Genomic DNA, 13250 nt, shown 5'->3' with positions numbered 1-13250 from the left:
TCTGATCAGTCCCAGTGCTCGGTCTCCTCACAGGAAAGAAATTCCTCCTCATGTTCAGGTGGATCCTCTGTACATCCATCTGTACATTCCTCTTGTCCCACGGCCCCACAGAGCAGAGCCTGCTCCATCCCCTGTCCCCTCCCTGCAGACACTGACACACAGGCATGAGGGCCCCTCTCAGCCCTCTCTTCTCGAGGCTGAACAGGCCCAGCTCCCTCAGCCTTTCCTCACTGAGATGCTCCAGTCCCTCCATCTTCTGTCACCCTCTGCTGGATCTGCTCCAGGAGCTCCGTGTCTCTCCTGTCCTGAGGAGCCCAGAGCTGGACACAGCACTCCAGGAGATCCTCACAGGGCTGAGGAGCAGGACCACCTCCCTTGATTGTAATGATCACGGCATATTACAGGAATATTAAACATACGCTGACCAAAATGCACCACCTGCGTCTTCCTATCAGTGGCAGCGATAGCTGAAGTGAGATGAGCATGGCTGGGGCAGTCATGGAATTTGTTACTATGGATGTTCTCAAGAATATTTAAGGAAGAAACCACTGAAGGCGGGGGCATAGACAAGGGGAAGGACGAGGATAACTACAGTTACAGAACGAACCCCGCACGGCCCCACACCCCAACACCCCCTCGCCACACGGCTGCCGAGAGGGTGGAGCCGGCGCCTTGCTCTCTGAATGGTGCATTCGACTGTCAATCACAGCTTTGCCCCGCCCCGTCACTTTTAGGCTGAAGCGCGTGGGCGGAGCAAACCCCCTACCCTCGCGCTCCGATTGGCTGAATCAGCTGTCAGTTGGCTCCGCCTCCTCGCCGCTCTCTCTGGGTTTACAGTGCGGGGAGGAAAATGGTGCAGAGACCTCTCGAGATCTGATTGGCCAAGTGGGAACGCCACTCAAATACATACTGCGCCCCCGGCGGGGCAGCTGACTGCACAGCCCCGTGACAGGGATGACGCTACGCCGGCGATTGGTCAGCTCTGTCGAGTCCCGCCCATTCATCCTCAATACACCTCGCCGATTGGCTGAGGTGGCTGTCCGTCAGGCGGCGGGCGGGGCGCTCGGTGTGTGTGTCGGCCCCGCGGCCCGGCGGCGGCTCATGGCGGTCATGGGGCGGCGCGGCGGGGCTGGCCGGGCCCTGGGGCTCGCGGCGCTGGTGGCAGCGGTCTGTGTCGCCGGTGGGTGAGCGGAGACGGGCCGGCGCGGGGGAGCGCCGAGGGGAGCGGGGAGGGCCGCTGCAGGGGGAGATTGCGGGAAAGGGGCTGGGCCGCAGTGCTGGGGAGGGGGAAAGGTGAAAGGGGAAGGTGAGGAGGGCTGTCTGTGTCTGGGTGCCAGGTTCAGGACCCAGGGGTGGGAGCGGGGGACTCCCTGCCCCCACCCCCCATCCACCTTCAGAGACGGTGCTCGAACCCTTTTATCCTGTCCCTTTCAATCCAAGGGCTGATTTATATTAAATTAAAAGTTTCTATAATTTTATTGTATAAACTCGTTATATAAAATTATTTTTATATCACAAAATTATTATATAAAATTCGATTATATGTTGTAGATTTTCCTAATGCATATGTATAATTATATATAACATGTTACTTTATTAAATTAATTTATACTGTACAAAAATTAGGTTAAAGTCCAGTTCTATAAGCTGAGACAGAGGGATTCAGATCAGATACTAGAAAAAATTTTTCCACTGCCAGGCTGAGGCATTGCAATAGGTTGCCCAGGGACGTGGTGGAGTCACCACCCCTGGAGGTGTTTAAGGGGCATCTGGACCTGGCACTGGGTGATCTGGTGTTGTGGTTTAGGGGTTACAGTGGTTGATGATTGGACTTGGTCTTAAAGGTGTCTCCCAACTCTGATGATTCTGTGATAGACACACATAATTTTGTTATTGCATATGAATTTTCACGTTCTTCTGAGCTGTTTCTGTGGTCACTGTAGCCTCTCAGTTACCTGCTGTGAGTCAGGTTTGTAATGGCACTTCCAGGCCCTGTAAATATTTCTCACTCAATGTTCCTTTCGCTCTCCAGGTTCACAAAGGCTTTTGAGAACCTGAGGTACAACTTTGGTGGGGTAGGAATTAGGTTAACTATTCAGTAGGCAATTGGTGTTCCCAACATCAAATTTAATTGTAATCTTGAACAAGTCTAGTGAGGCAAATTCAGCTGTGAAGGGTTAGTGTTCTGATTTTATCCACCTGAACAATCCTGCCTTAAGTAAGCCATTTTGTCCTAAGTAATGTGACTGTGTAACAGCCTTGTGGAGAGCAGCATGTGAAATCCTATGGATTTGTAGCCATTTTGTAAATTCTTACTTAGAGAAGTTGGTCTGGAAACGTTTCTGCCTTTCAAAATGTGGATTGATCCACCATTAAAATTGGTAGCAGGCCACCCAAGGAACACATCAATCTAAATAAATTCTTTAATCTACTCCATGAATATCACTTGATTTGGCCTCTTTCCTTCCTTTTGCCCCCTCTCCCAGCCTGCACCTCAGAACTTTGTCCTTTGGTGTGTTTATCATAACATAGCTCAGATTTACTGTCAACATTTGTATGCATGATCATGAGCCAGGCTTTGGAACAGCATCTTCAAGGTCACATTAGTTAAATTAATATTAGGGAAGGTTTTAGCTGCACAACACATCAATTATGGTATTGCATTGTTTTTGTTAATAGCCTTTAGATTTGTAGATGCCCTGGAAAACTATTGTATATAACTTCTTGGATTAGTAACCAATTTTCAGTGCTGATATGAATAAATACTTCTATTTTCTTTAGACAGTTACCTTATTCATGTGATTTTGAGGTATGCAGTCAGATTCATTGTATAATTAGAACTTGAACATACAGGCCTGCAGTTATTACTCTATGACTTGATTTTCTTGTATCAAATCAGTTTTCTGATGGTAGCCTACTCAGATTGCTCACTGGGGAGCATATGCCTGAAATTTTGCATTGTGTATGTTGCTGTTTATATATACCAAATCAGTTTTAAAATTTATTTAGATAAATTTTGGTATACACAGTATTGCAGCTGTGCCTAAGTGACTTTAAGATAGGAAGCCAGGTTGAAACAAGCCCTTCTCTTATATCTGTGGAGTCCTTTCTGACTTTATTATGCAGTAAATTACTGTTATCATAAAACAGTTTAGAAATATGCTTTTAGTCATCTTAGCTATTCAAGGTAATGGGGAAGAGAGTGAAGGGGGATCCCAGAGGAGTGAAAACACAGTGTTGCAGACTGTGGCTCCACACAATCAACTGGGGTCCAGTGCTGCATCCAGGGGAGACAAACATCTCACGTTGTCATGAGATGGAGGAGGCAGAGCAGGGACACCAGAGCTGTTCTGCAGGAGCCAGGTTGTCCCAGCAGTGCCTGGTTTAAGTCAGCACTGACAAATTCCACTGGACTTCCTGGCTCTGGGCTCAGTGGCTCTGGCTGTTGCCTGCATGAACAGAGGTGTTGTGCCAAGCAGTCCTGGAAGCAAACAAAGCTGTGTTGGTGCTTTGTGAGCTTAACAGGATTTTGGAGTCTGCCTGGCTCCATTGAGAGTTCACTTTACCAGGTCTGAACTGTAAGACTACTAGTAGCTTCTTACACAGAACTGTGCTGTGATGTTGTTTGAATAATTGTCCTGCTTTTGTTAATTTGGATCTGTTCATTCTTAGTCATTGCTGTATAGAAACCTTATCTTGTATTCCAGAGCATTAAAATGATCAGTCCACATTCCTGGCTTTCCATAAACTGATAGGTATGGGAGGGAGGAAGAAGGAACGAAAGCTCAAATATGATCTTTTCCCTGTTATGTAAAGGAAAAGATTGCAGGAGCTCTGACAGCTTTTTATGTGTTTTTTAGGTGTATGTGGTGGTGAATTCAGTATCTTACGATCACCTCAGTCGGTTGTTTTCCGAGATGGAAGTTGGCCGATTCCGGGCGAGCGGATCCCAGATGTTGCTGCATTGACCATGGGCTTTTCTGTTGAAGAAGTACGTTCCAAGTCTTGATTGTGAAACGTCTCTAAAGCTACAGACCTGCTCACTCAAGATGCAAATCTTCCTGTCATGTGCTGGAATATATAAAACATTTCCCTGTTTGTCTTGAGGAATGCACGACTTGATAGAGGTGGTTTCCAGGACAGAGCTGTGTGGGTCATATGAGCAGCCAGAAGCTGTGCTAGCTGGCTAATTTGAGTCACCAGCTGTAGAAGGAAGGCTACAGAGGCTTTCCAGTGCTGTTCCTCTGAGACCCAGCTGTGAGCTGTATGCCCCCCATCTGTGGTCACAAACTGAGAATCCGTGGATGCGCTGTCACTTCTTGCACAAAAGCTCTCTCTAGGGCTCTGCTCCTGAGTAATCTGAAGATTGAGAAATGGCTCGGCAAGGCAGGCATTTTGTCAGGTCAGCAAGCCTGTCTGCTGAGCAGAGTTAGAGCAAATGTGTTGGTTACTTAAGAAATAATCCAAAACCTTGGAAACATGATTTGTGGTAGTGTTTCTCCACATTAAGTATTCAAATGTAACTTTAGCAATGTTTAAAGTGGGGCACATGAGCAGGAGCCCTTGGATTGATTCCATCTTGCCAATGAATTTTTTTGCTGGGCTTCAGCAGGGATGAGTGGTTGTTGAAGCAGTAGATGAAAGTGTAATAGCCAGATATCTTTGGCAGTGTCTGTGTGCAGCCAGATACTGAAATCTGCAGGCTGAGGTGTTCTCACAGTGCTGGTGAGGGCAGCCAGTTCTCATTTCTTCCATACATCAGCTAGGGGAGAGGTCTGATAAGGCTGGTTTGAATGCAAGGCTGCTTAGCCTGTGTTTTGGAATTTGAAAATACCTTGCTGTCAATCAATTCTGCTTTTTCTGTTATCAAACTAGTAACAAACTTATATGAGTAGTATGACTAAGGAGTAAATTTTGATTATTTTATCAGAAAAAAACAATATATTGAATGTGTGCGTTGCCTATAAAGACACCCAGAAAAACAATGGAGTTTGGCCCTGTCCATTTGGCATCCTGGTCATCCAGAGATAGGTCATTGAACAAAGTGTTTCAGTACTCACTCTTTGCCACAGCTTGGGATTCATTTGTTGTGATGGGTCTGTAGCATCCTTTAGAAATAGTTCTCTGTTACTATTAATTCAAATCCTAGAAGCAGACAGGGAAGGAAGTGTTTGAATGATTATTCAGTTCAGCCCTGGAACTGAGAGTTCCTAAAAGCTGTCGCTAAGGCAGAGAGATCACTGTGTGGGCAGCTTCCAGCCCTGGTAAGGAGAGTACTGCAGGGCCCAGGCACTTCTTTTGCAGCTGAAATCAAAGCTGTAGTCTAGGAACATAAATTGACAGTGCAGCAAGGCCACTGTAGAGAATTTGGAATTCTTAGTGCATTACATTGGGAGTTCTCAGAGTCATTCAATGTTATTCCCTTGTTAAAGGAAAACAAAATCAAACCCCATTTTGTCCCTGATGATGCTTTAAAGCATTTTTCCTTTGTTTCTGTGAGGTGATACAAATCATAACATCAATGACATTTAATTCTAAAATACAATTAAATTTGCTTTCAAAAATAAAAAAATAAGGGCAGTTATGTCATTTACATAAGTGGGAAAATCTGTTTACTTTTATTCCAGACAGATGAATTTGTATTTTGTGCCTGAATAAACCAGTCAGGTAGCCTCCACTGTGCTCTTACTGATTTGTAATTGTAGTAAGCTACTAAGAAATCTTTTTATATTTCTGTGCAAATTTGTACATTTTAGTTGCCTGTTGCTGTGATTGACACATTCCCGTTCCCCTTCCTTTCCACCCTTTTTCTTTCTTGTACTGAAAATATCAAGATGTTAGTGGGTTTTTTAAGTTCAGCCTTCACTTACTAAATACAGACTAAAGTATTTATAATTTAATTATGGGAAATAACTCCTCATGTATCCATTATTTATGATGTTTTCTTAGTGTAGATTTTGCTATGAAGCTACTGGCAGCTTTTAAACTAACAGTTCCTTCATGGTTGGCTGGCATTGCTCAGGATGAAAGCAGTGTAGTATTAACTTACTTCCCCATGAGATTTCCAATAGGCTGTCCTGCACAGAGGCATTAGCAGGATAATAAGTTGTTTTGCTTGAATGCTGGGAAGGGCTCTTCTCTTTGCCTGTGAAATACACCTTTTTTTTTTTGTCTTTTGTACTAGGACCTCCCCTGGCCTGGGCTGGGTGTGGGTGATCTGTTTCACCGGCCTCAAGCCACTGTGCTGGTGACAGTGAAGGGTGTGGACAAGCTGCCTGTGAAAGGGTTTTCTTACCCCATTGAGAATGTGAGTATCCACATTTGGAATTGTCATGTGATTCCTGGGACTCCTGTGGTCTAATGACAAGTACATGATTCTCTGCTGTAGTTCCTGGTGTTCATTTATTTCCTACTTCACTTGAAGTTTGCATATCCCCTAAACTGATGGATCAGTAATCTAGTTAGGATTCTGAACAAGGCAGGAGGCCCTTGAGATCACTCAGGGCTTCCTGTGTTGAGTTCAGTTCAACATGCTTTGTTTGACCAAAGCATGTTCTCCTTGAAAGACAGCTAATTTTAATTTGTGCCAATCCACTTCTTCCCACAGTAACTTAATACTTCAAAATCAGAATTGTTGAGTTTTTTGCTTCAGCTGTGTGTGTGATAACATTTTATATGGAGTTGATTTCTTTATATACTCTGTTGCCCTCTAAGTGGTCTTTTGAGTTTTCTTCAAGTACTTGATTATGAAATACAGCACTTAGAGATGCCTTTCTATTACATTGTATCAAGAAGAAATCAACACACATTAGGTTTACCTATCACTGTCTTTACAAAAGCTTCTTAGGCTTGTTACAGCAATGGAGAATCCTCTAGGTTGGAAGGGAACTCTGGAAATCATCTCATCCAATGCCATGATCAAGCAGGATCAGCCAGAGCAGGCTGACTGGCACTGTGTTCAGTAAGGATATGAGCATCCCCACAAATGGAGACTCTGACCTTTGGACAACCTCTGCCAGTATTAGACCACCCTTGGAGTAAAAAACTTTGTTCTTGTGTTGTTAAAATTTCCTGGGTTTAAATCTATGCCGTTGCTTCTCCTGTCATAGGACACTTTGAGTAGTGAATGGAAATGTTCCGTTCTGCTTCTTTTTTTAATAAAACCCACAAGTGTTTAAAAAAACTAACAGTTCTACTAGCTTTCCAGTAATGGCATTATAATGTGCTAGCATTTCTTTTCTTTTTAGTAGGCTTTTTTATGTGTCTTTTTTTTTTTTTCAGCAGTTGCTCTTTCTACTGGTATATTTTCACCATCACTTTTTTGTGGTTCATAACTTTCCACTTTGCAGTGAGATTGTTTCCCTTTTGCATTGTTTCTATATTTCTTGGTCTTGTTTTATAACAAGGCCATAAACAAGGCTATGCTCTAAGCCTAAATAATCTTCTTAATTCACAGTCATGGTCCGTTGGAGTTCTTAAGAATATTTTGTGTCTGCCACATAAATAAAATGTCTATTCATAGATACACAGGTGATGTTTTGTTTTGCACATAGGTTTGCACATTACTTAACATCACTTTGGAAATGTCATACCCTTTACTTTTCTTTTTTAGTTAAGATCAATAGCCCCTGTTTAGCCCAAAAATCTGACTAGACTTTGTCTTCCAGGCTGTTCCTTTCAGTCTGGACAGTGTTGCAAATGCCATCCATGCTCTGTTTTCTGAGGAGACGCCCGTGGTGTTGCAGCTGGCCCCCAGTGAGGAAGTGAGTATTGCTTCACTCCTGGTTCCTTGTGTGGCTGGTGCAAACCCAGCTGATCACATGAAGTTCTGGATTGGAGATGGCAAGCATGACTGGTTATTAGTGTGTGACTGGAGAAACTGAGCAGGAGCCTGTGCTGTCAGTGACCAGTGTCTGTTCCTGCAGAGGGTGTACATGGTGGGCAAGGCCAACGCTGTGTTTGAGGATCTCTCTGTCACACTGCGCCAGCTCCGGAACCGCCTGTTCCAGGACAACTCCATCCTCAGCTCCCTCCCTCTCAACTCCCTCAGCAGGAACAATGAGGTAAAACTCATTCATCAGTGGGAACTTCTGTGGGGTTTCTTTTTTCTAATATTCTTAGTTAGCTTGTGCTTATCTCCTTTCCTGCTTTTTCTTCCCTCTTTCTTTGCTTAAGAGCCCACTCCTAATTTTTTCTAATTGAATTAACAAAGTTCAAGCATTTTTTTCTAAGTAACTTTATTAAAAGAGTCATTTCCATCTAGCATGTTCTGATGTTGTAGCAGACAACTGTTATAAAATACTTGCAATGAAACAAGACTTCTCCAACTTGGGTTTCATCAAAGGAAATAACTGTCTCTACCTCTTCCCTCAGGTTGACTTGCTTTTTCTGTCAGAACTTCAAGTCCTACGTGATATTACAAGCCTGGTAAGGCTCTTTGAAACATTTTTCCCCTGTCTTGTGTCACAAACTTCAGAGATCTTTAAAATAGAGAAGCCATAGCCAGGATACTTGGCAACCAGTGATACATATTCTAGTTTGTCATCAGCTGGTTCCATCAGTTTAAATAACGCATTCTATTTGTATCAGCCCCACCACTGCAATTGTGAATGAGAACCTTAATCATCTGTAGTTTTCTTTTGTGTTGTGTTTGGTCAGAACAGGGAATTTTGAAATACTCAATCAAGAATTTGCTGGGGCTTTCTTTGCTGCTTAACTTGAGAAGTATAATGGTAGTTAAGAACATGTTCTTTGCCCTGCCCACCATTTTACTTCAAAATAGCACTTTATTTGAAAAGACAAATTACTTTTGTGCCATGAATAGTGATGGTGGTAGAAGTGCTTCAATGGAGGGGTGAGCTTTTAATTCTGAGAATTCTTTTACTAAGAAGCTGCTGTCTTGTTGCTGTGGTTTAGGTTTTGTTTTAGTGGGTCTTTGTTGCAGCAGCCCTTAACTACTGAAGTGAAAGAAAGTTGTGGAAAAACTCAAAAATTCACATTAGTTAAAGGGCTAGTGGACAGAAATGGGGCTCTTGAGAAAATGAGGTAGAACAACTTGGTTTTGTTTTGCAGGCTAGAAATGCTGCCGTTGGGATGATGGGATTAAATTCCTTGTTTTCAGAGACTGTTGTCTTGTGCAGGCAAATATCAGTGCTGCATCTTCTCACCTGCAAAAATGCAAGAGTGTCACTACTCTGCTTTGAGATAATTTGGATTGTATTTGTTGGATTTTCTGACTATGGGATGATACTTCTCAAATAAACTACTTTTGTACATGGACAACACAGGGTAGAAGTTACAACCTACTGAGCTTTGCAAGGGCCAGCTTCAAACAAAGAAATGATAGTATCTAAGTCTTTGTTTTCTCTGAGTTTTATTTTCATGGCAAGTACAGAACAAAGACACTGATGTCAATAAGTATTCTATTTCTTTCTAGTACACCCTCTGTTACGTGTATGTAACCTCATGTTAGGAACAGATGCTACATAATGATCATCTGCTTGCTTCTGTAGAATTAAAACAATTATGGGCGTCTTCTAGTTAAGTTGATGAGACTTCCATTTCCTAATTATGGAACATGACTGTAAAAAATGAGGCTGGATTAGTCCAAGTAAACTGATTTTGAGCAACATGTTTTTAAAGTAACCTGTGTATGAATTAATTTCTTTCTGCCCTCAATGTTGTGCCAAAGCTGTCTCGACACAAGCACTTAGCCAAAGATCACTCTCCAGACCTTTATTCCCTGGAACTGTCTGGTTTGGAAGAGGTTGGAAAACGATATGGGGAAGACTCTCAGCAGTTCAAGGATGCTTCTCAAATTCTTGTAGACTCTTTGCAAAAGGTATATTGTCTACCTAATGAACAAAACTCATGGTAATACTAAGAAAATAATTTTTATTTTAACTGCAAAGAAGTGAGATGTAATTTCATTAGTGCTGGCTTGCCTCATGCTTGTTTTTGTTGTTTGGTTTTAAAAATGCTGTTGTTTAGTTATAAAATTGAATGTTACAATTTGCCTCTCTGGAAAATGTTGGCATGATTCTACAATATGTTTAGATATTTTGAATAATGGAGTAGGGGTGTACTGAAACCTTGTATCAACATGACTTGATATGGTTGTTTCTTTAAACAAACACCTTGCATTTAAAAGCATCAGAATGTCTCACAAATAGAGGCTCTTGGAAATGTGGAAATATCTTTATCCCAAGGTGCAGTGTTTAGTTTACCCTTGCCCACAAAGGTATGTAAATGTAAATTTCTAAGACTTTAAAATAACTGCTGTTCATCCATCAGTGTGCTCAAGAAAAGAATTCTTCAGCAGGTCTTATGCAATAATTAGTTAAATTTTTATTAAGATCAGCCACTTTTGAGAGTTTCTGAAGTGTGATGAAAAAATTTAAAAACATCAATTTGTTAAGCCAAATATTTGTTTTCTCTGAGCATTGCTCTTTGGCCTCTTTGACTTTAAGCAAATGCATTTAAACGTTAGACATATTAACATGTGGACCAGATTAAGATATTCAGATGCATGGTTTCCCAGTGGGAGTTTGAGAACCTAAATATTTTGTTGGAACCAAGACACATAGTTAGGAAATGATGTGGGGATGTGCACATGTCCTTTTTTAAAAGGGATAAAAGAGTAAGTTTCAGCCCAGAAAGAAGGCATAAGCCACAGTCTGTTGAACAGTGATTGGGGGTTTCAAAGAGGCCTTGTAAGCCAGGGGAAGGTTGACACTTAGTGAAATTCTAAAACAGAGTAAACCTTTATAATTTTCCATAATTATTCCTGAAGCTGACATCTTTTGTTTTACTACATCTTGCTAACAAAACTCTGCTTAATTCTTGGCTATGTTCTAGGCTTTTAATTAAACCACCTTTTCTTTTCCAGTTTGCAGATGAGATGTTTAATCTGTATGGTGGGAATGCAGTAGTAGAAGTGGTGGCTGTGAAGGAGTTTAACTCTCCCCTTTCAAGGAAGACTCGCTCCATTCTCCAGGCTTCACAGGTAGTAGAGCCACATTTTTCTACATCTTACTTATTAAAAGTGATCCAAAGTGAATCAGTTCACCTGAGTTTAACTATTTTTAAGGACTAAAATACTGACTATGACTTAGGTGTGGGTGCAGCTTACTTCCTTGCCTTGATCTTCACTTTGTCATAAAGTAACTTCACTTGAGGAGGGCTGTGGAGGTCATCCAGTCCAACCTACTGCTCAAAGCAGGACTAATTTAGGAGCTAGATCAAGTTGCTCAGGTTCTTGTCCAGCCAAGTTCTTGAAAAGTCCATCCCTGGAAGTCCCACAGCCTCTCTTGCTCCAAAGTATTAACCACTTTAATGGTGAAAACTTTTTCCTTTGTGCCTTGTTAGAATTTGCCTTACTGTGTTGTCTCCTCAGTGCATGCAAGTCCTGCCTCCCAGCTGTGGGAAAACACATTTTCCTTGCTGGTCTCCAGACACAGTCCAGGATGCAGTTGTCCTGTGTCATTCCAGAGGCACTGTTGGTTCCTATTCCCCTTGTCTGCCAGGATCTCCACTCCCTCTCTGCAGCTGCCCAGCTGCTCAATCCCCAGCCTGTGCTGTCACCTGGATTGTTCTGCCCCAGGTTCAGCACTTTGGGTTTCATTTTCCTGTCACCTTTCTCTTTTGGATTCCATTGATGCCACTCGCATAATCATTTCTTTGCATTCTGTGCCCTTACATCAGATTTGTCTAGACAAAAGTGCAACTCTCTTACTTAGGTTGCTCAGACTTTGGATGGAGTCAAAAGATGTTTGGTGTGCAAGCTCACTTTAAAGTAATAAATATTTTCTTTATTGCAGAGTAAAGAAGAAAATCCATATAATCTTGCCTATCCATATAACTACGACTACTCTGTAATCTTCAACATTGTTCTGTGGATGATGATAGGTCTTGCTTTAGCTGTGATAGTTATTTCCTACAACCTCTGGAACATGGATCCTGGCTATGACAGCATTATTTATAGGATGACAAATCAGAAGATAAGAATGGATTGAACTGCACCATATTTCAGCACAGGAAGATGATGAAGAGAAAGGTCTCCTTGAGCCTGTGTGGAAAACAAATATTCTGACATGGTTAATTGTGGAAGTTTTTTGAAGGTGTATTTATAAGTATTTTCTCCTCCTTTCAAGACTATTTTAAATGTTAGTAGTAGCACCAGATGGGATTTAGAAGTTGAAATCTGTTTGTTTAAAAAACCAAAACAGCACTCCCAGGAGTAATTGTTATTAAAGTGACATCATTCCATTTTTTTAATCCTGCAACATGAGTTTTTGAAATGCCCTGTACTGCCTGTGCAAACCAGATAAACTGAAATTACAATAGCAACGTGTTATTTGAAACTTTGACACTGGAAAATCAAAAATTATCGCTAAATTGTTGTGTTGTATATTATGAACCACCTGTAAATCTTTGATGTAAATATTTATAATGGTTATGTGTAACTTCAGAGAGGAAAGTAAATATTCTTCAGTAAAATACTAAGTATAGAAATATTTCTATCAGCCTAGGACTCTAGTAGCATAAATGGCATTTTGCTCTCATGTTGGTGGCTCAGAGGTGAGCTGTACACAGAAGGGTCACCCCAGAACTTTAATTGTTGGGAGGTGAATAACACTGCTGTGGTTGGTCTGTACAATGCAGTCTGTAAATCCTGAAGTAGCACCAGTCTGGTCATGGGCTAATGTCATGTACAGTTGAAAGTTCCTGTTATGATGCTTCATGTTCCTTCCATTTGTGTTGATGTTATTATTATTAAAAAAAAAAGTAAGTTCTTTTTGATTATAAGAGTGGACCAACACTTGATTTAAGTATGCCTGGATTACAGTCTTGCTTCAACCATTCAATAAAACAAAGAACAGTTGTTCTGGAATGCATTTATTCCTTGTGGCTTTGTAGATGTGGCTACTTCTGTTTAGGATTTGTTCAGCTGACCAGGGCAGGTGTGGCAGCATCTGATGTGTGACAGTGGCCCTAAGCCTGCAGCAGTTTAGTTTTAACTGTCCTTCAAAAGAAGAATTGCCTTGTGTAGATTTTCCAAAACCAGATAGTGAGTATAATTAGAACAAGTGGTTGATCTCTGGCTTGGGTCTTTTTTACAACTACCTCCTTCTTAGAAATTCATTTACTCTTGTGGTAAAAGATCTTCCAGACTTACAGCAGCATAAATGGAAACTACTTCTTTATCACCTTGCCCTCTAATATACTAAACTTTCTCTGCTGCTAGGAGA

The 13250-nt window shown here is 41.7% G+C and overlaps 1 protein-coding gene across 2 annotated transcripts; it reads left to right on the top strand.

Annotated features, from left to right (window-relative positions):
* The first annotated feature begins 1054 nt into the window (after positions 1-1054).
* Positions 1055-12896, top strand: ATP6AP2 (ATPase H+ transporting accessory protein 2). 2 transcript variants are annotated; one of them, XM_005526489.2, is made up of 9 exons: positions 1055-1180; positions 3861-3991; positions 6185-6307; positions 7668-7763; positions 7926-8063; positions 8374-8427; positions 9692-9841; positions 10889-11005; positions 11820-12896. In XM_005526489.2, the coding sequence occupies exons 1-9, from the start codon at positions 1102-1104 to the stop codon at positions 12012-12014; spliced, it is 1083 nt and encodes a 360-aa protein (XP_005526546.1). In that variant the 5' UTR covers positions 1055-1101; the 3' UTR covers positions 12015-12896. The 2 variants fall into 2 exon arrangements, with proteins under 2 accessions (XP_005526546.1, XP_014111115.1); XM_014255640.2 differs by lacking the exon at positions 9692-9841.
* The last annotated feature ends 354 nt before the right edge of the window (positions 12897-13250 follow it).

This window comes from Pseudopodoces humilis, chromosome 2, assembly GCF_049639895.1.
Source record: "Pseudopodoces humilis isolate 2021_Gansu_Grassland_sample_001 chromosome 2, ASM4963989v1, whole genome shotgun sequence".
NCBI lineage: Eukaryota > Metazoa > Chordata > Aves > Passeriformes > Paridae > Pseudopodoces > Pseudopodoces humilis.
This window is presented reverse-complemented; position numbering and strand designations above follow the sequence as displayed.

Excerpts from the sequence above, each read along its gene's own strand:
- ATP6AP2 (XM_005526489.2), top strand. The coding sequence starts at position 1,102 with ATGGCGGTCATGGGGCGGCGCGGCGGGGCTGGCCGGGCCCTGGGGCTC. Across the intron at positions 1,181-3,860 it reads GGCAGCGGTCTGTGTCGCCG|GTGTATGTGGTGGTGAATTC; the intron begins GTGGGTGAGCGG and ends TGTGTTTTTTAG. Across the intron at positions 11,006-11,819 it reads CCATTCTCCAGGCTTCACAG|AGTAAAGAAGAAAATCCATA; the intron begins GTAGTAGAGCCA and ends TCTTTATTGCAG.